At 42.4% G+C, this 26,363-nt stretch overlaps 1 protein-coding gene across 1 annotated transcript in view; it reads left to right on the forward strand.

Moving 5' to 3' along the window:
* magi2 (membrane associated guanylate kinase, WW and PDZ domain containing 2) overlaps positions 1-26,363 on the forward strand; it is a gene marked incomplete at its 3' end in the record, with an annotated part of 129,041 nt that overhangs the window by 96,891 nt on the left and 5,787 nt on the right. Inside the window, 5 exon segments of the mRNA NM_001173864.1 lie at positions 1,196-1,312; positions 7,742-7,861; positions 21,209-21,415; positions 23,198-23,366; positions 24,264-24,343. Of these exon segments, the coding sequence (NP_001167335.1) occupies positions 1,196-1,312; positions 7,742-7,861; positions 21,209-21,415; positions 23,198-23,366; positions 24,264-24,343 (693 nt within the window).

Here is a 26,363-nt window from a genome sequence, read left to right on the forward strand (position 1 = left end):
TTTGAGATATGTTCATTTTGACCATTGTTTGATGAACAAGGAGATAAGGTTGTAGATTATGCAGAAATTGTCTCATAGCTCATCTTTATTCTATTACTCTACCTATACTACATCTCCATTGCTATCACCAGCTATGTCTATTGTAGAGGGCTGTTTCTTTCTGAAAGGATGTAATAGTATTCATAGCCATGCATAAAGAGTTGTGTTGAGTGGAGTTTTGTCTGCCCGGCAGAGAGGAGAGAGAGGGAACATGATGATTACTGAAGCTCAGCGCCAGTCGAGCCATTTCAAAGCCATTTCTCCCCCCACTGCCAGCCTGGAGACGAGGCTCACATCCAAGACTCTGAAGATCTGGTCTCTTTTTCTCTCTCTCTCCTCTCCTTTTTCTCTCTCTCTCCTCTCCTTTCTCTCTCTCTCCTCTCTTTTTTCTCTCTCTCTCCTCTCCTTTTTCTCTCTCTCTCTCCTCTCCTTTTTCTCTCTCTCTCCTCTCCTTTCTCTCTCTCTCCTCTCTTTTTTCTCTCTCTCTCCTCTCCTTTTTCTCTCTCTCTCTCCTCTCCTTTTTCTCTCTCTCTCCTCTCCTTTCTCTCTCTCTCCTCTCTTTTTTCTCTCTCTCTCCTCTCCTTTTTCTCTCTCTCTCTCCTCTCCTTTTTCTCTCTCTCCTCTCCTTTCTCTCTCTCTCCTCTCTTTTTTCTCTCTCTCTCCTCTCCTTTCTCTCTCTCTCTCTCCTCTCCTTTTTCTCTCTCCCCTCGTCATCTTCTCCGACACCCAGCAAAATTTCCTCTGCTTTTACAGGATGACTCTCAAGTTCCTGTCTCCTTTCAAACGCTGTATGAACTTCCCCTGTTTTTACAAAGACATTAGGGGGTTGGTTAGAAGAAGCGCTATCTCCTGAGTTTTTGCGTTGAGACCCACGACTTCCTTTGGAAAATGTGTTGTGTTGGCATATGCTTGGTTGTCATTGAAGCTGTGAGTGTCTAACAATTGTATGCATATTATATGAAACCTTTTTGTCAGTCGTATTGTGTAGATGAGGTGCATTCACTGGAGTGACTGATGGAATGGGAAAGCATATTGTTTGTCCTCTAACCTCTTGTTTGACCTCTAGGCTTTTGTTTGGCCTCTAACCTCTTGAAACTGAACCTATTGTACATTTGTCCTGTAATAACACTTCGTGTCTCTGTCTCTGTCTGCTCAGGGAAGGTTCTGAACACGGACCTGCGCCACTACCTCAGCCTGCAGTTCCAGAAGGGCTCTTTGGACCACAAGCTACAGCAGGTCATCCGGGACAACCTCTACCTGCGCACCATCCCCTGTAAGTCTCCTCAACCTCTGCTCTGAAATGGCACCCTATGCGGGCCCTGGTGAAATGTAGTGCACTATAGATGACAGACGCACCCCTCAGTGTCTCTCTCACACACACTTGAAAATCACCATGACAACACAAGCAAAGACATCCTCATAAACCCAGACGTTGCTCCAAATTGCAGTCTGTGATTACGGTCTTTTATGCGAAATCTTTTACTTTGAGTGGTTGAAGATATAAGTCAATCTGCAAATTAGATTAAATCTGAATGACCTTTAGAGCCGTCAGTTAAGAGTAGACGTTGAGGTGCTATCCTCTTCTCAATGGTCATAATAGCAGTGTTCTTAGAGTAGGAAAGGATGTTAGGTTCTATTAGAAAAGACGATGAACATGCATGGAGAACAGAGACCTTATCTCCAAATTACTACATTATTATGTAATTACCACAGAGAGTCTAATAAGAACAGTAACATGTTTGAGTCCCACACACAGTCCCACTGTTCCTCAGGCTATGGCAGACAGTTCTGCATGGCACTGTCACAAACGCAGGCAGAAGTGTGAAATATTTCCGGGAAGTAAGCAGCTTACCGCTCATGTATATTTACGTTTTTGGAGAGGAGGAATATTTCTCCCACTATCACTCCCTTCTCTCAACCAAATCAAATCAAATCAAATTGTATTTGTCACATGCGTTGAATACAACAGATATAGATAGACCTTACTGTGAAATGCTTACTTACAAGCCCCTAACCAGCAATGCAGTTTTAAGAAAATAGAGTTTAGAAAATATTTACTAAATAAACTAAAGTGTAAAAAAAAAGTAACACAATAAAATAACAATATTGTGTCTATATACAGGGGGTACCGGTACCGAGATAATGTGCGGGGGTACAAGTTAGTCGTGGTAATTTGTACATGGGGGGCCCTCCTCTGACACCGGCCAGTATATAGGTCCTGGATGTATATAGGTCCTGGTCCTCTGTAGCGCCTTACGGTTGGATGCCGAGCAGTTGCCATACCAGGCGGTGATGCAACCGGTCAGGATGCTCTCGATGGTGCAGCTGTAGAAATTTTTGAGGATCTAGGGACCCATGCCAAATCTTTTCAGTCTCCTGCGGGGGAAAAGGCGTTGTCGTGCCCTCTTCACAACTTTCTTGGTGTGTTTGGACCATGATAGTTTGTTGGTGATGTGGACACCAAGGAACTTGAAACTCTGGACCCGCTCCACTACAGACCCATCGATGTGAATGGGAGTGTGTTCGGCCCTCCTTTTCCTGTAGTCCACGATCATCTCCTTTGTCTTGCTCACATTGAGGGAGAGGTTGTTGTCCTGGCACCACACTGCCAGGTCTCTGACCTCCTCCCTATAGGCTGTCTCTTCATTGTCGGGGAACTTAATGATGGTGTTGGAGTTGTGCTTGGCCACGCAGTCGTGGGTGAACAGGGAGTACAGGAGGGGACTATGCATGCGCCCCTGAGAGGCCCCCGTATTGAGGATCAGTGTAGCAAATGTGTTGTTGCCTACCCTTACCACCTAGGGGCGGCCCGTCAGGATGTCCAGGATCCAATTGCAGAGGGAGGTGTTTAGTCCCAGGGTCCTTAGCTTAGTGATGAGCTTTGTGTGCACAATGGTGTTGAACGCTGAGCTGTAGTCAATGAACAGCATTCTCACATAGAACCCATATGACATTAGTTTTCTATAGTTTGTCTCTGGCAATTCCTCAGGTTCTTATGTTAGAAATATTGTTCCAGTATTCACTCTTGAGTGTGTTAGAGTTTCGGCGGGAAAACTGTCTGTGAAACAAAGGCACATTCCTATGCACATTTTGAAGAGGGAGAGAGAGAGTCTTCTACATTTACAGTTTCTGTCTCCGGTTTCTGTCTCCAGTCTATACTCCTAGTTTGTCTATCTCTACTTTACCTGGCAGAGTGACTCGTGTTTCTCTGACTAAATTCTGAGATCTTTGGAAGAGACACGCCATGACCTTGAATTACACAATCTTCCTGAGTTAGTCAGTCCAGTATTCTAGCAGTGCTGTGCTGTAATTACTGTAGGTTCACTGTGTCTTTCTGTTGGTGTGGTATACTCCAGAGGCTAGTCTGGCTCCGCCAGATCTCGCAGGGGACGGACTCAGATCCTTAGATCTCATATCAAGCTTCTACGGGACAATGGTTGCTAGCAGAATTAAATTACTATTTCAGGGATATACTATTTCCTCTTCACACTTTTACAGTACCCCTTGTTTTATATTCCTCCCAAACCTACATATTTCCTGCAGTCCATCCTCTATCAGCTACAGTGGCCTGCATGACTGTGACTCCATAATTCCCTCTCTGAATTATTGTCTTAAAGAGTGACTAAGTCAGAAAGACTGAATGACATCATTCAATCTACCTTACTCTCTCCATCTTTGCCCCCTCTCATTCGCTCTGTTTTTAGCATTCTTGCCTTCCATTTATCTCTTTCATTCACTCCCTCTCTATCCTTCTCTCTCTCTTTTTCCTCTCTCTCTTTCTCTCTCCATATCCCTCCCACATACAGTGCATTCGGAAAGTATTCAGACCCTTTCCCTTTTTCCACATTTTAAATTATAGCCTTATTTTAAAATGGATTAAATTCATGTTTTTCCTCATCAATCTAAACACAATACACCAGGTTTTTAGAAATGTTAGCAAATTTATTCAAAGTAAAAAACTGAAATACCTTGTTTACATAAATATTCAGACCCTTTGCTATGCGACTGGAAATTGAGCTCAGGTGCATCCTGTTTCCATTGATCATCCTTGAGATGTTCCTACAACTTCATTGGAGTCCACCTGTGGTAAATCCAATTGATTGGAAATTGTTTGGAAAGGCACACACCTGTATATATTAGGTCCCACAGTTGACAGTGCATGTCATATCAAAAACCAAGGCATGAGGTTGAAGGAATTGTCAGTAGATCACAGAGACAGGTTTGTGTTGAGGCACAGATCTGGGGAAGGGAACCAGAAAGGTTTCTGCAGCATTGAAGGTCCCCAAGAACACAGGGGCCTCCATCATTCTTAAATGGAAGAAGTTTGACCTAGAACCCGATGGTCACTCTAACAGAACTCCAGAGTTCCTCTGTGGAGATCGGAAAACCTTCCAGAAGGACAACCATCTCTGCAGCACTCCACCAATCAGGCCTTTATGGTAGAGTGGCCAGACAGAAGCCACTCCTCAGTAAAAGGCACATGACAGCCTGCTTGGAGTTTGCCAAATGGCACCTAATGCACTCTCAGACCATGAGAAACAAGATTCTGGCTTGCTTCTGAAGCTAAGCAGGGTTGGTCCTAGTCAGTCCTTGGATGGCAGACCAGATGCTGCTGGAAGTGGTGTTGGGGGGCCAGTAGGAGGCACTCTTCCTCAGGTCTAAAGAAAATAGCCCAATGCCCCAGGGCAATGATTGGGGACAGTGCCCTGTGTAGGGTGCTGTCTTTCGGATGGGATGTTAAACGGGTGTCCTGACTCTCTGGGTTCATTAACCTGGCTAAATTCCCAAGCAGTCCCTCATACCATCACGGTCACCTAATCATCCCCAGCTTACAATTGGCTCATTCATCCCCCCCCTCCTCTCCCCTGTAACTTTTCCCCAGGTCGTTGCTGTAAATGAGAATGTGTTCTCAGTCAACTTACCTGGTAAAATAACGATAAAAAATAAAAGAAATTCTCTGGTCTGATGAAACCAAGATTGAACTCTTTGGCCTGAATGCCAAGCGTCTCATCTGGAGGAAACTTGGCATTTTCCTTACGGTGAAGCATGGTGGCGGCAGCATCATGCTGTGGGGATGTTTTTCAGCGGGAGGGACTGGGATACTAGTCAGGATCGAGGGAAAGATGAACGGAGCAAAGTACAGAGAGATCCTTGATGAAAACCTGCTCCAGAGCGCTCAGGACCTCAGACTGAGGTGAAGGTTCACCTTCCAACAGGAGAAATACCCTAAGCACACAGCCAAGACAATGCAGGGGTGGTTTCAGAACAAGTCTCTGAATGTCCTTGAGTGACCTAGCCAGAGCCTGGACTTGAAAACGATCGAACATCTCTGAAGAGATCTGAAAATAGCTGTGCAGCAACGCTCCCCATCCAACCTGACAGAGCTTGAGAGGATCTGCAGAGAAGAATGGGAGAAACTCCCCAAATACAGCTGTGCCAAGCTTGTAGCATCATACCCAAGAAGACTCGAGGCTGTAATCACTGCCAAAGGCCCTTCAACAAAGTACTCAGTGAAGGGTCTGAATACTTATGTAAATGTGATATTTCAGTTGTTATTTTTTAATAAATGTGCAAACAATTCTTAAAACTTGTTTTTGCTTTGTCATTATGGGTTATTGTGTGTAGATTGATGAGAAAAAAAACAACTGAATCCATTTTAGAATAAGGCTGTAACGTAACAAAATGTGGAAAAAGTCAAGGGGTCTGAATACTTTCCGAATGCACTGTAAATACTGTATGATGTGTTAGCAACGCATTACTCTGGATCAAAAGTATTCTGTTTATAGCTAATATCACTGAATCAATTTTAAATCAATACACTGAAAATGATCAAAGTCAGAGATGAAAAAATTCAATTTGTCTGTCCTTTGCTTGTGTGTATCACAAAGTTCCTGTAAGGACATGCTGTCCTTGTGCTTTTGAGAGCTTTCTAGCACTTTGGGTTGATAATGCACCATTACAAAAACCAAACATCACCCACTCCCCTTGACGGGACCAGGGCACAGCCTCATTATGGTCTGTGAGTGGGCCATGAAAGATGGGACAATCAAGAGGGAGAGAGAGAGAGGGGGAGTGAGGGAGAGAGAGTGCTCGCAGGTCCTTACTGTGTGCCTTGATAATCCCTGAGTCTCCTTCATTGGGTCTCAGACTGCCTCCATGTCCTCTAGATGGTAACACAGGCTGCTGAATCTGGCTCTCCTGATTGAACTCTTGGTAACATAAAACCATTGAGTTTAGTTTTGCGTGAATATAGTTCAGTGCCACACTAAAGTAGGCTTGACATTGTATTCTGAGGTCTTTGTAAGAGACATACCATGACCTTGAATTACATGATCTTCCTGAATTCTGGCTTTAATGTAATACAGTTCTTTAATAAAACATTTTTGACAATCCTACACACTTATACATTTTTTAGCTATAACCCATTTTCTAGCATTAAAGAAAGCTAATGCTTGCAGTCAGGCATTACTGAGACATCAGAAGTTCAGAGTGTCTCATCTTCAAAGTAAGTGCTATGGCCACAAAAAGACAGATGCTCCTCGTTTTTGCAATGCTTTCTTCCCTCTGTATTATTTGACAGCGAATCCCAGTGGCATTTTCAAGTGCCAACATGAAACAATGCAAAAAAATGCCATGTTATTTTTCTGTCCCTCTTTTTCTGAGTGAAACCGCCTCTGATGTCCCTGCTGTGGCGTGTGTCTTTGTCTGTGGCTGTGGCATCCATGCAAGCCAGGTCTTTAAAAAGTAGGACTGCAGTATTTGAAAGGGAGAGATTATGAAAGACTTGATGGGGCGCCAATTTGGGTCGAAGGTAGACATGTTCATGCATTCTCATTGTCGCTCTCACTCACACATACATACAAACACACACACAGAGGCATGCACACACAGACACATGTGCACACACACACACATGCACGCACACACAAACAAACACAAACACACACACACACACACATTGCCAAGAGTTACACTGCTGAGGGAAAAGTGATTGCTTCCGATGAACGTGACCATGTGAATAACTATGCATAATGGCAGGAAATGACTGTTCTCTGTGATAAAGCGTTTATACATCTTCCTATTTCTCTTGTCTGCTAAATGAACTGCATTTCATTTTCATCAGGGACATTTATTATCTGGGGAATTTGTTTGAAAATTCTGCTCCCACAGCTCATTTGAAAGTAACCGTAAATTAACTATTGACTGTGTCAGGATAATTTTTTTCAGTGTGCTAAAATACTTTCTGCTTTCAAGTAGATACTTAGCACCCTCAAAGCAAAGCATAGTTCGTCCTCGTTGTCTTTCCCTCAACAGGTTGACAATGGAATAATTACAGTAGCAGTAATATTGATGTGACATCTGGATGATGCTGCAGGCAAGATAGAGGCTTGGCAGGTAGTGGTGCCCTCAGTAATTGGGCCATGGGGGACATTTTCTGGGACCAAAGCTGTCATGGGGAGACAGAAACAGACATCCTGTTAATGAGAGAATGCTGTGAACTCCCTGATGCTCATATCACACAAGCACCATGTCCTTTTCTTTTGGTTACATCATCTGTGATACCAGTGGCCGTCACTCCATGTTTCCTAAATCAAATCAAATGTTCTACCATTTGTATCAGTGTTCATGGTCTCATTCTGTCTTAGGTTGTCGTTGCATTCTCATATGCTCATAGGTGTGTGTTTGTTTGTGTGATTGACAGGCACCACACGGCTGCCAAGAGAAGGGGAGGTGCCGGGGGTGGACTACAACTTCATCAGCGTGGGAGACTTCCGTATCCTGGAGGAGAGTGGCCTTCTGCTGGAGAGTGGAACCTACGATGGTGAGCACTCACTAAGGAAGCGTTCAATAATGAATTGATTAATACGCTTAGTAGTCAATTGCATTGACCAAGGCTAAATTGATTGGTCAGGGAAACATGATTAAGACGCTTGTTAGAACTGAAACCTTTGATCACAAGGATACTCAAGAGCCCTTGTGCTGCTCTATCCATTAAGAGCTTTTATAATCTGTAGAGCAGCAATGTGCTGGTTCACCTGATCACCACTCTCAGTAGATCTTTCAAACTGCTGAACCCACTACTGCAGAGGAGGAGCTATTTACTCATGTGGTGATGGCCCTCTCTACCTATTTTATTTATTTAACTACGCAAGTCAGTTAAGAACAAATTCCTATTTACAATGACGGCCTAGGAACAGTGGGTTAACTGCCTTGTTCAGGGGGCAGAATGACAGATTTATACCTTGTCAGCTCGGGGATTCAATCTGGCAACCTTTCGGTTACTGGCCCAACGCTCTAACCACAAGGCTGCCTGCCACCCCTATGAGGGGAGGCTGTGTTCACTGCATGCTTCCAAAAACTACTGGCAGCTACTGGATATCTTTAAGTGGGTTTCCATCAGTGGGGTATCCTCTCAGACAGAAGAGGAGTCCTCTTCTTTACGAGGGAAAATCAGCTTAATTTTTGCCTCAGTGGTGACACACTGAACTTGGCTCGTGTGAACTCCTGTACTCTAAGTAACCATACCAAAGGCTGTTATAGCCAGGGGTGATAGTTAATATTGTCACTGAGAGGGGAATACAAATATGTTTTATTTGTAAGGTTGTTGACACAAGGAAGGCTCTTTCTGGGTTTTCCTGATAATCTATGTAGTCCATTACAGTTGAATGAGCTCTTATCAGTTGTTTTACTTTAGTTATACTACAATGGCACATTAAGTACTTACCCTGTATTATGGGGTTGAATAGTCTCAGAGTATTTATGTCGTGAAGGGATTGGAGCCGGGGATTTTTTTCACATTGTTTGATGATTATGGCAATAACATGATAATCTCCTCTTTTTAAGCTCAGTCTTTCATACACCAAATCCCAGCTGTCTGCTGTGGAATCAGAATGGAATGGACTCAGTCTTTGAATGTTAGAGGCACACCTCTGGTCTAGTGATTGGCCCACATCACTTATCCTTCTCTGCAGTGTCTCTCCTATTGCCTCCCGTTTATATTCCCTGTGATGGAGAGTTTAAAGATGAAGTCAAAACCTCATCTGGAGTAAGAGTCTTACCAAGCAGCAGCTCCGTTTCTATGAAGGGGTTTGGTACTGGCAGGTCCTGGCTGTTGACAGTCTTCTGAGCCCTCTGATGTGATGCTCCCTGAGGTTCCCCTTCCTGTCAGTCAACTCACAGCTGACAGACGCAGGTCAACACTGACACCTCCTCACACACACTTTGAGCAAATCGCAGCCCTGTTGGCATGGGGGAAATACGGAATTGAGATCACATATGGTAAGAAAGGAACTGCAGGTTTCAGGAGCTGCCAAGTCAAGGGACAGCCACCCGCGACTGTGAGCTTCCCTTCATCTCTCAGCTGCAGCCAGACCTGTGGGTTTTTCTGCACCTTTAAAGGCAGCCAGATAACACACAACACAGAATGGCGTTTAGCTGGGCTGTAGTAAAGCACACATTCTGAATGACTTGATTAGGCTAGAGAGAGAGAAGAGGGGGAAAGGGCCAGGGATAGATTTATAGGACTTCAGCCAAGCGCCCAGAGTCAGCTTTTCAACGGCAAGCTCTCAAATCTGTACACTAGCAGTGTTTGGCTGGGTGCATATATGTGTATTGACATTCCAAGGCTCTAGGCTGCACTTTGCTGTCCATTGAAGACCCTGATAGTGGTAGGTCCTCGACAGGAACATGTTTGGCTGCTGGGCATTTCCATCAAAAAGACCCATGAGCACCAACATGTGAAGTTCATAGGAGCATATCAAATTACGTGTCAAATGTACATTTTTGTCATTTAGCAGACACTCTTATCCAGAGCGACTTTCAATAAGTAATACATGCATACATTTTTGTACTGGTCCCCAGTGGGAATTGAACCCACAACCCTGGCATTGCAAGCACCATGCACCAACTGATCCACACAGGAAAGCTAAGAGTCTATGTTTTGGGGAAATTAAGGCATAGATTCATTTTTTTTTAAATGCGCCATCTTAAAAATTAGGCATAAGAAAAGGCTTTGATTTCTGGATAATTAGATACGAAAGGGCCTTATAAAACATCTACCATAAAAAGTCTTAAAAGGTATCAGAAATACGTCCAAACACAATGATGTTGATGGCAAGACAACTGGCAACGAATATCAACACTTACATTTAGTTTTAGAGAAATTGTTTACATACTCTAAGTTTAAGAAATATTGCCTTGTGCATTGTAATTTCGTTAACAAAGACCCACATATCCTCATGAGGAGGGAGGATGATGAAACCTTACAGAAGTAACAGACCTACCAATTGGTTATAGTGATTTTACTGATATCAATTTTGTTTATGAGTTATTAAGTGATTCAAACTCGTAATTCTGTCACCAAATTGATAACGGAATTACAGCAAATGAATTGGCTACAATGGGAAATGATAGTAGCCACAAACCACAGTTGGGTCCCCTGCTACTGTCCTGCCTCCCACTGGCATACTGTTATGTTCTGCTGGTTACTGTTTTCTTTCTCTTTCTGTTATCTGGTGGTCAAACCAAGAGTGTTAAAACAGTCTGAGTCTGGACAACCTCTCCCTCTCTCTCACTCTGCCTCTCGTTCTCACTCTCCAGTTAATGTCACCTCTCCCAGCTCTTACTGACACCTACCCATGAGCCCCCTCTCCTTCCATTTACTTTGACCAGCATCCTCACCCACTGGGCACTGACCGACACCGGACATCCATGGACGTTAAAAAGTAGTTAACATTTGGTCAGTCCACCCTGGCCTTAGTGTTAATGTCCACAGACAGACCAGACTGGACCAAATCTGAACCTATCATAAACATATGTTTCACAAGTTTGGATAGCACAGTACTGTACAGTGAGTAGAGCACATTAGAGTACAGTACAATACACTACTGTACTGAACTGTACTCTACTCTACTTCACGCTGCTGTGCTGTAGTGTACTGCCCTGTACCGCTTTGGTTACTGTAGCTCAATAACCAAAATAGATTTTTCAAACTCAAGGTGCCATGTCATAGCTGACACCCCATTCTTTCTGCAGACATCTTTCAATCTTAATTGGGAACTGCCCTACTGGCACAGAGCTGTGGTCTCCCTGCACTATGAGTAAACTCAGTACAGCTGTGGAAGTCATTTGATAGTGGAATGGGATTTTTTATATTTATATGTGCTTGAACTGTATCCTATTTTGCCATAAAGAGTATACTGAGTGAGTGTGTGAAAAATGAACAAGACCCAGTTCTGCTGGAATAGCCTGCTGTATTTGAGCTCTCTAGTTTATTTTATGTCCTAATTTTTAGTGCCCATACATATGACTAGCCCAACTGACTTTTACAGTATGTTGTAACCATATTACTCTTCAATGTGATCCTTAGCTAATCTTAATGGTGGTTTGAATAGCCCATTAGCCATTAGCTGCTATAGCTTGCATCCCTGCTCTCTGGCTGATTTGTACTGCTGTGCCAGACAGTCAGAGAACTAGCACTATTATCCTCTCTCTCTTCCCTTACTTCCAGTCATCCCTGGCCCTGTTAACCCCCCACCTCCACACAGACCACACAGGCCCACCCGGTGTAGTGCCAGACCTGCCTTGCCCAGTGAGCTGAGGCCTCTCCCCTCTCCCAGGTGGTGCTACTGGGATGCAGTTCGTGCCAGGGTGACCCACAGGGTCCCAGGTTTCATGACACAGCCATCTGTGCCAGGCTCTGAGAGGGAGTCTGTCTGGGCTCAGCCCTCACTCCGGCTCTGCTCTTCTGTGTGGTTCAGGTCTGGTCAGGCAGCACAGCACAAGGACAGCTGCCCAGAAATGAACAACGCACATAGTTTGGCGCTGCTGACATCACTGTTACTAGGAAATGGGAAAGTCTGTCTAATTCAAATTATTCTCAGATGTATTTTGGGCAGGGAATCCCACTGTGTTCATGATTCTGATTTCTATGAGAACATATGGGCCTAGAGCAGCGGGACGATTATTTCTTGAGTGGATGGTCAGGGGGCCGGAGCATAATTGCAAGTAATTTGTAGATTGCAAATTGACCGCAAGAAGCCCAAACAGATATAATACTATACATAATAATTTTATATTTGCTTACTTTTGTATACGATCACATACACTGAGTGCACAAAATATTAAGAACACCTTCCTAATATTGAGTTGCACCCCTTTTGTCCTCAGAAAAGTCTCATTTCGTCGGGGCATGGACTCTACAAGGTGTCGAAAGCGTTCCACAGGGATGCTGGCCAATGTTGACTTCAATGCTTCCCACCGTTGTGTCAAGTTGGCTGCATGTCCTTTGGGTACACATGTGAAACTGTTGAGCGTGAAAAACTCAGCAGCGTTGCAGTTGTTGACACAAACCGGTGCTCCTGGCACCTACTAGCATACCCCATTCAAAGGCACTTAAATTGTTCGCCTTGCCCATTCACCCTCTGAATGGCACACATACACAATCCATGTCTCAATTGTCTTCTTTAAGCTGTGTCCTCCCCTTCATCTACACTGATTGAAGTGTATTTAAGAAGTGACATAGGGCATTGCACAATTGACCCAGCATCGTCCGGGTTAGGGTTTGGCCAGGGTAGGCTGTCATTGTAAATAAGAATTTGTTCTTAACTGACTAAGTTAAAAAAAGGTAATGTGGAAAAAGGCCAAAATGTGGATGTTTCAATTAAAAAAGACTATCACATGACTATGGAAATGTGATTTTAGAGACACAAAGTAACAATAGGTTATGATTAAAGGGTTAGGCTGTAGTGGGCTCTCATCATCATTATTCACATCATTCTAATTAAATCAAGTCACAATTATCAGCTTTGGTATTGACATTAGTGAGCAGGCTTTCTGAGTGAGGACAGACACATGGTTAGGCCTACCAATGGAAAAAGTCTGAAAAATTACAATTATTTTGAAATTCGGACCATAGAAAACCAATGTTTATATAAAATGTCTGCCTTTTGCCATACATTTTAACAAGTGTAATAAGTTAATTTAATATAGGACAACATCACAAAATCTATTTAGCCTACGTTGTTTCATTTAGTCTCATTATGATACTGTACATTTTGGCTATTCAAAATAACAGAATACCATATTTTTAGTTGACTGTATAGGCTATTATGCTAAAGATCTATCTGAGATTGAACTTTTAGGCAAGGGCATCTTTTAAAACTATTTTGATACTCACCTCATGTCTTGATAATATCAATGAGAATGTAGTCAGTAAATCAGCATTTGTCCATCTCTCCCATTGTTCCCATTTTCAATAAAAAAAAATATGCATGAGCGATTCATAAGACTATAACATTGGAATGTTGTAAAGTGCTGTCCTTCCCTGGCTGGTGAGGACACTCAGGTTAAGCCATTGAATAAAACGAATTACAAGGAAATAAAGCTTTTTAGCTTTTGAACCAGTTTTTTAATGCTACAGTATATGCCTTCATTTTTATCCTGTATAGTTGGAACTATACTTTCCATAAAGTATGAGACATCAAAATATTTTTGAAAAATCTTGTGTGCTGTGTATCATAACAGCTGTTCACTTTACAGTTATTCTGAAAATGATTTTCTCAATCAGCTGATGATTGTTGAAACAGGGTTCAAGTTCAATGTCTAATTTCACAGATAAATGCTTATAATATTGACAGGCAATCAACACTGCCATTAATACAAGGGACGATTTTATATCACACGATTTTGGACTACTAAAATGTTATTAGAATGTATACAAAATACGGTGTTAGTTTTCATACTTAAATGTAAAATAATAATAGGCACACAAACAAACGAATACTATTTTAGTATTCTATTATCTTAAGATTATCACCAAGACAGGCAGACAGTCCAGACAGACAAACAGTACAGTAGGCTATACATTACAAAAGAAGAGCATGCGATATTTTAAGAGATTTAAGAGAATTAATGCAAATGTATGCTGCTAATGAACAATAACTAGGCCCAATTCATTAACATTGAAACTATCCTCTTTGAACTGCCAGATCTGAATAAATGGATTGGATGGATGGCTTCGATAGTCCAGCAATCATATTGCAAGTCGTGCATATGCTAATAATCCAAATATTCTGCTTAAAACGATCTCTCACTGCTACCCTCACAATTCATTATTCTTAGAGTAGGTCAGAAGAAGCTGCATTGGATCCTCTCTGTGCATGGAAAGAATATCCTGATGCATGAAGGCTACACCGACGGGAAAGACAGACTGCAAATAAATCCTTCTGGAAGTGGACTGAATATGATGTTTCCAATGCATAGGTCACATAACCCTCACTGATGGGGTTATTGCAAAGTTATCTGGAGAACACAACCATATCCCAGACAATGCTCAGATGTGGATCCGAAAGGTGACGATGAATGGCCTGAAGGTGAAAAGCCTGGAGACCCAGGATGAAACCAATGAAGTTGTGGACCGTGGTAACACAGCTTGCCTGCGTCTATTTGAGGAGAAAATACATTCTTTAAAACGATAAAAAAAAGTGAAACTAGATATAGGCCTTGATATAGTATAGACTGTTTTTAGCCTTCAGCCTTTATAAAACCATATGAACTCATTTCGAAACAATATTCTGCCCATATGAACACATTCATTTTAGCCAATAACTGAACCAATTTCTGTAGGCTATATACAGTTGAAGTCTGACGTTTACATACACCTTAGCCAACTACATTTAAACTCAGTTTTTCACAATTCCTGACATTTAATCCTAGTAAAAATTCCCTGTTTTAGGTTAGTTAGGATCACCACTTTATTTTAAGAATGTGAAATGTCAGAATAATAGTAGGTTTATTGGTTTATTGGTTTATTTCAGCTTTTATTTCTTTCATCACATTCCCAGTGCGTCAGAAGTTTACATACACTCAATTATTATTTGGTAGCATTGCCTTTAAATTGTTTAACTTGGGTCAAACGTTTTGGGTAGCCTTCCACATGCTTCCCACTATAAGTTGGGTGAATTTTGGCCCATTGAGTCAGGTTTGTAGGCCTAGGTTTTATGCTTGCACATGCTTTTTCAGTTCTGCCCACACATTTTCTATAGGATTGAGGTCAGGGCAATGTGATGTCCACTACAATACCTTGACTTTGTTGTCCTTAAGTCATTTTGCCACAACTTTGGAAGTATTCTTTGGGTCATTGTCCATTTGGAAGACCCATTTGCGACCAAGCTTTAACTTCCTGACTGATGTCTTGAGATGTTTCTTCAATATATCCACATAATTTTCCTACCTCATGATGCCATCTATTTTGTGCAGTGCACCAGTCCCTCCTGCAGCAAAGCACCCCCACAACATGATGCTGCCACCCCCGTGCTTCACAGTTGGGATGGTGTTCTTCGGTTTGCAAGCCTCCCCCTTTTTCCTCCAAACATAACGATGGTCATTATGGCCAAACTGTTCTATTTTTGTTTCGTCGGACCAGAGGACATTTCTCCAAAAAGTACAATCTTTGTCCCCATGTGCAGATGCAAAACGTAGTCTGTCTTTTTTATGGTGGTTTTGGAGCAGTGGCTTCTTCCTTGCTCAGCAGCCTTTCAGGTTATGTCGATATAGGACTCGTTTTACTGTGGATATAGATACTTTTGTACCTGCTTCCTCCAGCATCTTCACAAGGTCCTTTGCTGTTGTTCTGGGATTGAGTTGCACTTTTCGTGCCAAAGTACGTTAATCTCTAGGAGACAGAATGCGTCTCCTTCCTGAGCGGTATGACGGCTGCGTGGTCCTATGGTGTTTATGCTTGCGTACTATTGTTTGTACAGATGAACGTGGTACCTTCAGGCGTTTGGAAATTGCTCCCAAAGATGAAACAGAGTTGTGGAGGTCTATTATTATTATTTTTTTCTGAGGTCTTGGCTGATTTCTTTTGATTTTTCCCATGATGTCAAGCAAAGAGGCACTTAGTTTGAAGGTAGGCCTTGAAATACATCCACAGGTACACCTCCAATTTACTCAAATGATGTCAATTAGCCTATCAGAAGCTTCTAAAGCCATGACATCATTTTCTGGAATTTTCCAAGCTGTTTAAAGGCACAGTCAAGTTAGTGTATGTAAACTTCTGACCCACTGGAATTGTGATACATTGAATTATAAGTGAAATAATCTGTCTGTAAACAATTGTTGGAAAATTGACTTGTTTCATGCACGAAGTAGATGTCCTAACCGACTTGCCAAAACTATATTGTGTTAACAATAAATTTGTGGAGTGGTTGAAAAACAAGTTTTAATGACTCCAACCTAAGTGTATGTAAATTTCTGACTTCAACTGTATGTGTTTATATACATTACCAGTCAAAAGTTTGGACACACCTACTCATTCAAGTGTTTTTCTTTATTTGTACTATTTTCTACATTGTAGAATAATAGTAAACACATCAAAATGATGAAATAACACATATGGAATCATGTAGTAACCAAAAAAGTGTTAAACAAATCAAAATATATTTCATATTTGAGATTCTTCAAAGTAGCCACCTGTTGCCTTGATGACAGCTTTGCACACTCTTGGCATTCTCTGAGCACTTGTTGGCTGCTTTTCCTTCACTCTGTGGTCTAACAAATCCCAAACCATCTCAATTGGGTTAAGGTTGGGTGATTGTTGTCACGCCCTGACCATAGAGAGCCCTTTTATTTCTCTATTTTGGTTAGGTCAGGGTGTGATTTTGGTGGGTATTGTAGATTTTGTATTTTAATGTTCTATTCTATGTTTTCTATTTCTTTGTGTTTGGCCGAGTATGGTTCCTAATCAGAGGCAGCTGTCTATCGTTGTCTCTGATTGGGAATCATACTTAGGCAGCCCTTTTTCCCACTTTCAGTTGTGGGATCTTGTTTTTGTATATAGCTGTTAGAAGCCTGCAAGACTTTTCGTTCGTTCGTTGTGTTTATAGTTTTTTTTCCTGGTTCACCTTAAATAAAATTATGATGAACCCAACTCACGCTGTGCCTTGGTCTACCCATAATGACGAGCGTTACAATTGTGGAGGCCAGGTCATCTGATGCAGCACTCCATCTTTCTGCTTCTTGGTCAAGTAGCCCTTACACAGCCTGGAGGTGTGTTTTGGTTCATTGTCCTGTTGAAAAACAAATGATAGTCCCACTATGCACAAACAAGATGGGATGGCATATCGCTACAGAATGCTGTGCTAGCCATGCAGGGTAAGTGTGCCTTGAATTGAAAATAAATCACTGACAGTGTCACCAGAAAAACATCCCCACACCATCACACCTCCTCCTCGATGCTACACTGTGGGAACCACACATGCGAAGATTATCCGTTCACCTACTCTGCGTCTCACAAAGACACAGCGGTTGGAAGCAAAAATCTCAAATTTGGACTCATCAGACCAAAGGACAGATTTCCACCGGTCTAATGTTTATTGCTTGTGTTTCTTGGCCCAAGCAAGTCTCTCTTCTTATTGGTGTACTTTAGTAGTGGTTTCTTTGCAGCAATTCGATCATAAAGGCCTCATTCACGCAGTCTCCTCTGAACAGTTGATGTTGAGATATGTCTGTTACTTGAAGTCTGTGAAGCATTTATTTGGGCTGCAATCTGAGGTGCAGTTAATAACTCTAATGAACTTATCCTCTGCAGCAGAGGTAACTCTGGGTCTTCCTTTCATTTGGCGGTCCTCATGAGAGCCAGTTTCATTATAGCGCTTGATGGTTTTTGCGACTGCACTTGAAGAAACTTTCAAAGTTCTTGAACTTTTCCGCATTGACTGACCTTCATGTCTTAAAGTAATGATGGACTTTGATTTCTCTTTACTTATTTGAGCTGTTCTTGCCATAATATGGACTTGGTCTTTTACTAAGTAGGGCTATCTTCTGTATACCACCCCTACCTTGCACAACTCAACTGATTGGCTCAAACTCATTAAGAAGGAAATAAATTCCACAAATTAACTTTTAACAAGGCACATCTGTTAATTGAAATGCATTCCAGGTGACTACCTCATGAAGCTGGTTGAGAGAATGCCAAAAGTGTGCAAAGCTGTCATCAAGGCAAAGGGTGGCTACTTTTTGGTTACTACATGATTCCATATGTGTTATTTCATAGTTTTGATGTCTTCACTATTATTCTACAATGTAGAAAATAGTAAAAATAAAGACAAACCCTTGAATGAGTATGTGTGTCCAAACTTTTAACTGGTACTATTTATATATATATATTTTTACTATTATTTAAATTTTATTTATCTTTATCTTTAACTCCACATTGTTGGAAAAGGACCCGTAAGTAAGTTTAGTCTACACCTGTTGTTTACGAAGCATGTGACAAATACATGTTATCTGATAAGATTGCTTGATTATCATCCCTAATGTTTTCCTGAACTTTCCAATACTTTTCTGATGGATTTCAATCACTCCAAAGCATACTTCCTTCAGACTAAAATGTTTCATTACCTGATTTTCCATATAATGTGCTATACCTTTTAATGGGAATACGATAATGGCAGTAATGGCAAGATAATGACAGTAAGGTCAGATTCTAAAGATTAATCAAAATATTTTACACATTTGTTTCTGATACCGCCAAGTGTCCTAAAATAGAGAATAAGAGATTCAAATAATCTGATGGTCCATGTTAATAAAATATTAAATGTATATATCTGATTAATATCATGTATGAATAAATTTGACTTTGTGACTCCCCGTTCTCTGATCGGTATTGCGGCTCGCCCGGTGATTTTGTTTTACAAAAGTGTCTCCGTCAACAATATTAGTGACTACCACAGCCTTATAAAGAGAAAAAAAGCTGTCTTTTGAGCATGTCTTCTATAACAGACCAAATCAAAGTTGATATCACAAAGTGTTGTACAGAAACCCAGCCTAAAACCCCAAACAGCAAGCAATGCAGGTGTAGAAGCACGGTGGCTAGGAAAAACTCCCTAGAAAGGCCAAAACCTAGGAAGAAACCTAGAGAGGAACCAGGCTATGAGGGGTGGCCAGTCCTCTTCTGGCTGTGCCGGGTGGAGATTATAACAGCACATGGCCTAGATGTTCAAATGTTCATAAATGACCAGCATTGTCAAATAATAATAATCATAGTAGTTGTCGAGGGTGCAACAAGTCAGTAACACAAGAGTAAGTGTCAGTTGGCTTTTTCATAGCTGATCTTTGAGAGTATCTCTACCGCTCCTGCTGTCTCTAGAGAGTTGAAAACAGCAGGTCTGGGACAGGTAGCACGTCCGGTGAATAGGTCAGGGTTCCAGCAGGTCTGGGACAACAGGTCTGGGACAGGTAGCACGTCCGGCGAACAGGTCAGGGTTCCATAGCTGCAGGCAGAACAGTTGGAACTGGAGCAGCAGCACGGCCAGGTGAACTGGGGACAGCAAGGAGTCATCAAGCCAGGTAGTCCTGAGGCATGGTCCTAGGGCTCAGGTCCTCCGAGAGAGAGAAAGAAAGAGAAAGAGAGAATTAGAGAGAGCATATTTAAATTCACACAGGACACCGGAAAAGACAAGAGAAATACTCCAGATGTGACAGACTGACCCTAGCCCCCCGACACATAAACTACTGCAGCATAAATACTGGAGGCTGAGACAGGAGGGGTCAGGAGACACTGTGGCCCCAACAGACCTATTTGTAATGTTTCAATTTTAATAGGTGGAGATCAAAGGTTTGTAAGATGAGAACAAGCACAGTTCAAATGAAAAGGAGATCAAGTTTAAAGAGAGTAATACATTTGCTAAAAATCCATATTTCCCAGTGGCATCTTTCCCCGGTTCTTTAATTAAGCTGCTTATGAATTATGAATAGACTCTGTCTAATCATACAGTAAATGTTTGACCTTAAAATAAAACATTGCCGAAACATAATTCCGTAATGCTCCCATGAACAGATTCAGATCTGGGAACTGCTTAGCAAACAAATAAACATAAACATTTTGGGCATCTCGAATCAGTATCGAATCAGTATGTACATAATTCATTATTGTAATGAAGGTTGAATAATTATGTTTTCTGTGCATAAATGTAGTTAGCCAGAGTGTTCAACCGCTAGTCAGAGATTGATTACCCCATGAGCTAAATTAGCCAATGATTTAACAAAGTTAAGCTCCTGTACGATACTGTTATCTTCACTGACTATTTATAGGCAGTATCACAAGGTTTTTATTCATCAGGAGAAAAACACTTTTCAGAGATTGTTAATTGCTTTTCAATGATCAGTGTAATTGGTTGCTTGGAAAACCCTAGTGGGGAAATATAATGTTCAGTGATTCATGACATGGCTGTAGTGCTGTGGGGGGGGGGGGCATGGCACACAGCCAGGACGAAAGGTTCTCCCATTAAACAGATCACACTGTGCACGGCACGCTCATGTACAATGGAGGAGTCTATAGTGGTCACATGTAGTTTACGATGGGTCAATCAGTAAGGCTCGTCTGAATGGCTAGCTCACGTTAACGTCATACAGTAAACATAATATAATTCACATAGTTTCCTATTCTACGGGCATAGTGGGAATGTATGTGATAGTGTTTGCAAACGTATCATCATTAGCATATCGTTCTGGTTCTCCTTCTCTTTTCTATTAGCCACGTGCGGTATGTCATTCACCTACTTACCTTATAGCCTATGAGCACAGCCCAATAATACACATTTCTCACACTTGCTGTTTAACCTATTATCACATTTCTCTCCCTCAACTAATGGACTTTAAAACTTACCCATGTTCTCTTACATGCTGTGTTACAGCAAAATGTACTGACAACCCTTCACCTCCCCACCACCACCAGCTAAGCCCCGTCATTGGAACTCCTTTCTTCCAGCTGGGGGGTTTCCACGCCAGCTGCCCCCCATAGAGCTACCTGCCATCAAAGCATCTGGCTCCGAGGATCTTACTTCGGAGATGACGCCACTCCCTAAACAATTTTAATAAACTTTCATATTGCATTTTGCCGCTCTTGTTCATTCAGTTAAGCCTTAAACACGATTGAAATGTAGGACCGTGATTACAAGATTGTGGTCCCATTACTTTACCAGTTCTTGTTCAGATGGCCTCATTGCACAATAACTGCCAATGTCTTTCCAGGGTTGCATAGTAGCTACAGGGATGGTTGAGAAAAGGGAACTTGTCAGACACTCATCTCTCTATCTGACCCCTCTCCCTCTCTCTCTCTCTCTCTATTTTCTCAAACTCTCTCCCCTCCCACCCCCTCTATCTCCAGGTAACTACTATGGGACCCCCAAGCCCCCAGCAGAGCCCACCCTGGTGCAGCCTGACCTGGTGGATCAGGTGCTGTTTGATGAGGACTATGACAACGAGGTCCAGCGTAAACGCACCACCTCCGTCAGTAAAATGGACAGGAAGGACAGCGTGGTCCCTGAGGAGGAGGACGATGATGAGAGGCCACCTCTGGCCAATGGCCTCCCAGGTCAGTACATATCACACTCAAACCCCCTCTCCTTCACTTTCTCTCTTTGCTCAGGATAGTCCCCTTTTGTACGTCTCTTAGTCCTTCTTCAAATATCTTTCTACTTTTAGATGTACATTATTATGACTATGGACTAGTTGGTAGAGCATGGTGTGTGCAACGCCAGGGTTGTGGGTTCGATTCCCACGGGGGGCCAGTACAAAAAAATGCATGAAATGTATGCATTCATTACTGTAAGTCGCTCTGGATAAGAGCGTCTGCTAAATGACTAAAATGTAAAAAATGTAAAATATTTCTACTCTATAACATAATTCTGCTCTATACTGTACATATTTACCTATGATCTAGGAGCTGTGATCACCTTCCCCATTATTCCCAGTTTGTGCTATCTCTCTGTCTGTGTTATCCAACCATGCTCTGTCTATATAGCCAGACACTTCCCACACCAAGGCCATGCCTAAAGTGCATCCAGTATCGGTAACACTTTCTACTGTAGTGCAGGTCACCTTGGAAGGCAGCAGTCTTCTTACCCTGAGGCAAGAGACTCCATGTGTGTGATCAATCAGGACTCCTCTCTCAAAGGATCTGGGCTGTCTTTGATGTGCCCAAGGATAGCCTGATTCCAACAGAAATGGGTTACAAGTCTTTTTATGTAAAATACATCACATTTCTGCTGTACTGCAGTCATGTTGGGGTTGTTCTGAACTTTTCATTCCAACCAACCATATATGGAAACAATTATGAACAGGTCAGAAAGTTTATGGAAAAAGTGAGTGCAATGCCCAAAACCCCTGACTGAACTTCCCTGGTGTCTGTGTTGAAGTCAAACCCTGATCCCTGCCTGACTTCCTGTATGTGTCTAGTGCAGTCAGTGTGGTGTGGGCTCTCAGGCTCTCACCCCTCTGTGAACTGTCTCTGATGACCTCAGCTCTCCTCAAGGCGCTGCCCCAAGGCTGGCTATGGTGCATGGTGTTTACATGAGGCCAGTCAGAACATCCGCAAATCCTGTGTGTGTGTGCGCGTGCGTTTGTGTGTGTGCGCATGTACATGCGTGGATGAAGTCAGATTAGCATAAGCGGTTGAGGTCAGACTCATTTGCCAGTTCCTCCCCATCCTTCAAGCTAACAAGTAAATAAACAGTCTGTTGGAAATACCAGCAAGTCCCATGGATGTAGTAGTGTGTTAACTATTTACTCAAATACAGAAGCACATGCACAAACTTGCCATGCTCATGGGCTGCCTGTATCAGCTCTGTGGAATACACTAGAAGAAGCTGTTTGGTGTTGAGCCTCATTGTATCATATGCTTGTGCAGAGGTTAGCATTACACTAAAACAGTCCCTCAATTAGAAGACCCTTGGGTATAAGTTTAATTTTGTACCCTGGAGAGCCTTTGTTGTGTCTATGCTCATGTTGATTGTGATGCTTTTATTGCAGTTCTCATTAAATGAATAAATAAAAAGTATAGAAATAACTATAAAGACAGTATTATTGTACCAAATAGCCTCAAGCTAAAATGGCCTTTTTACTGTGAATCCTGAGTTACTACAGTATATCATTGAAACCCAGGGGGTGTACACACATATGCATAAACGCGCTTACACGTACATGAAAATGCAAAACAGTGCCTTGGTGAACAGAACACACGATCTCTTGCATGCAAATCCTTTACCGACATCAAACCCTCCTTCCTCCCACTGCAACTGGGAGAACAGGATGAGGCTATGAGGTGTCCATGCAGGACTAACCTTCTGCTCTTTCTCTCGCACTCTCTCTCTTTCAGAGCATAAAGAGGGGGCATCATGGAGGAAGGCGGTGCCCAGCTACACCCAGTCCAGCAGTGCAATGGACTTCCGTACGTGGAGCTCTCTGCCCCGCGACGACAGTTTGGAACCACTGCCTCTCAACTGGGAGATGGCCTACACCGAGACGGGCATGGTCTACTTCATAGAGTGAGTACTGCAACAGCACCCGTATATATCCACTCAGGGACAGGACAAAGAGACATCCTTGAGTCGACTGAGTCCTGGTTGTTTAAACTCTGCTACGCTGTAGATACAGAGAGTTCAAGGCTCCTCCCAAAAAATGCTGACTTTCTGCTTAATAGAGTTTCATGCTAAATAATTAAATAAATGTCAGAAATGTAGATCATGTTTTTTTAATGACATAAGACACTTCTGCTCTGGACTGAATGTTGAATGTTACGTTACAGGTTATGCAATAAATGGCTATATCTGATCAGCATCATGCGAAGTATCATACAATTGTTGGTTAGATTAGTGAAGCACATAGCACACGTGTTACATAAGCCATGTCGAACAGACAGTGGATTTAAGTTAGTTAAACAAGCCGAGGCCTGGACTGGTGTGGGTCTCTTTAAAATCCACTCATATTGACTCAATGTTTACTCCAAAACTGACAGCCCTAGCCTACATAATTGTTGCAAAAGTGTTTCTAGTCTAAGCTCATTTACTTGGTGGTTTCTCTTCAAGAAAACTTCAGCAGTTTTCCTGACCAATCAATACTGTGTTTTAGGAATGATTGAGTAAATTTAGCTCTCCTAGAGGCCCTTGAGTTGTTTAAAAACAGGCTTCCAGCTGATCTTGTCTGAAGTCGCCACATGTCATAATGAATACTGTGTTTCAGTTTTTCCCTCATTTGAATACAAAGCAGGATGAATTAATTGGTCAAGCAGTTATTTGTAACTTGTGTAGCTTTCAAAGAAAGCATACCATAGGATATACTGTAGTGTTGGTGGGTACTTGACTGTCTACCTTTCCACTGATGCAAATACCAGTGTCAGTAGCTGGCTCAGGTTTTTGAATGTTTCTCTTATCTGCCCTTCACAGTCACAACAGCAAGACCACCACCTGGCTTGACCCCCGCCTAGCCAAGAAAGCCAAGCCCCCGGAGAAGTGTGAGGATGGAGGTAAGGCTTCAGCACCTTAGCGGACCATACAGTACATAAAGCTCTTACAGCAACCACCACTACTACTTCTAATACTGTACTAGTACACACATTGTGACGCTCATCGTAAGGAGTAGACCAAGGTGCAGCGTGTTGAGTGCTCTTGATAAATATTTATTATTATACTCAGAACACTAATACAAAACAATGAAACACGACCGTCACGTTCTGCAGGCTTCACTGAGCAATACAAAAACAAGATCCCACAACACCAGGTGGGGAAAAAAAAAACTACTTAAGTATGATCTCCAATTAGAGACAACGAGGACCAGCTGCCTCTAATTGGAGATCATCCCAAACAAAACCAACATAGAAATACAAAACTAGAACATGAACATAGAAATACAAAACATAGAAAAACACCCCATCACGCCCTGACCTACTCTACCATAGAAAATAACAGCTTACCATGGTCAGGACGTGACACACATGCAGTTTTACACATGGTTATGCCCTCCAGCCCCTGCCTTACAGCATACTGTGCATTATTTCACACATACGGACAGCTCATCAAATATAAATGACTGCGTTTCTATACAGACAAGATTGTCTGCATCCTCTGACATGGCACTTTCCTTAATAAATGCCTCCAGCTCAGGGTAATGTGTGCTACTTATACAATGCCCTCAGAAAGTATTCACATCCCTTGGCTTTTCCCACATTTTGTTGTGTTACAGCCTGAATTTAAAATGGATTACATTTAGATTTTTTTGTCACTGACCTACACAAAATACCCCATAATGTCAAGGTGGAATTATGTTTATTTTATTCTACTTAATTAAAAATGAAAAGCTGAAGTGTTCTGAGTCAATAAGTATTCAACCACTTCGTTATGGCAAGCCTAAATAAGTTTAGGAGTACAATTTTGCCTAACAAGTCACATAATAAGTTGCATGGACTCACTCTATGCAATAATTGTGTTTAACAGTATTTTTGAATGACTACCTCATCTCTGTACCCCACACAGATTCAACCACAAAGACCAGGGAGGTTTTCCAATGCCTCGCAAAGGGCACATATTGGTATATGGGTAAAAAAAAAGCAGACATTGAATATCCCTTTGAGCATGGTGAAGTTATTAATTATACTTTGGATGGTGTATCAATACACCCAATTTACTGCAAATGTACAGGTGTCCTTCCTAACTCAGTTGCCATAGTGTCACGGCTGTCGAAAGGATCGGACCAAAGTGCAGCGTGGTTATAGTTCCACATTTTATTAAATCCGTGAAACTTTGCAAAACATAAATAACTGAATTTACAAAACAACAAACACTACTCAAAAGATTATCACCCACAAAACCCAGGAAGAAAAACCCCTACTTAAGTATGATCTCCAATTAGAGGCAACGAGGACCAGCTGCCTCCAATTGGAGATCAACCCCCCCATAAAAAACATAGAAATAGAAAAACACAAAACACCCCCTATCACGCCCTGACCTACCTCAGGACGTGACAGTACACCCCCCCAAAAAAAGGTGCAGACTCCGAATGCACCTAAAACAACAAAAGAAACCACAAAACAAAAGGGAGGGTAGGGAGGGTGGCAATTGTCTATGGCGGCTCAAATGCAGTACACATAACCTCCAGCAGAGGAGGCGGCTCCGGTTCGGGGCATACGCCCCACTCCACCCGCTGATCCTTCTGCTTTATTACCACCTGACCGTGGATTGTCGTCGAAAGAACCGGACTGTAGATCATTGCTGGAGGCTCCGGACTGGGGAGCGTCGCTGGAGGTCTGATGCGAGGGACTGGCATAGGTGGCGCCAGACTGGTAACATGCACCTCAGGTCGAGTGCGGGAAGGAGGCACAGGACGTACTGGGCTGTGGAAGCGCACTGGAGAGAGAGTGCGAGGAGCAGGCACAGGACGTACTGGGCTGTGGTGGCGCACCAGAGGTCTGATGCGTGGGACCGGTACAGGTGGCACCGGGCTGATGACACGCACCTCAGGGCGAGTGCGGAGAGGCGGCACAGGGTATA

Source organism: Salmo salar, chromosome 22 (genome assembly GCF_965601325.2).
Source record: "Salmo salar chromosome 22, fSalSal1, whole genome shotgun sequence".
NCBI lineage: Eukaryota > Metazoa > Chordata > Actinopteri > Salmoniformes > Salmonidae > Salmo > Salmo salar.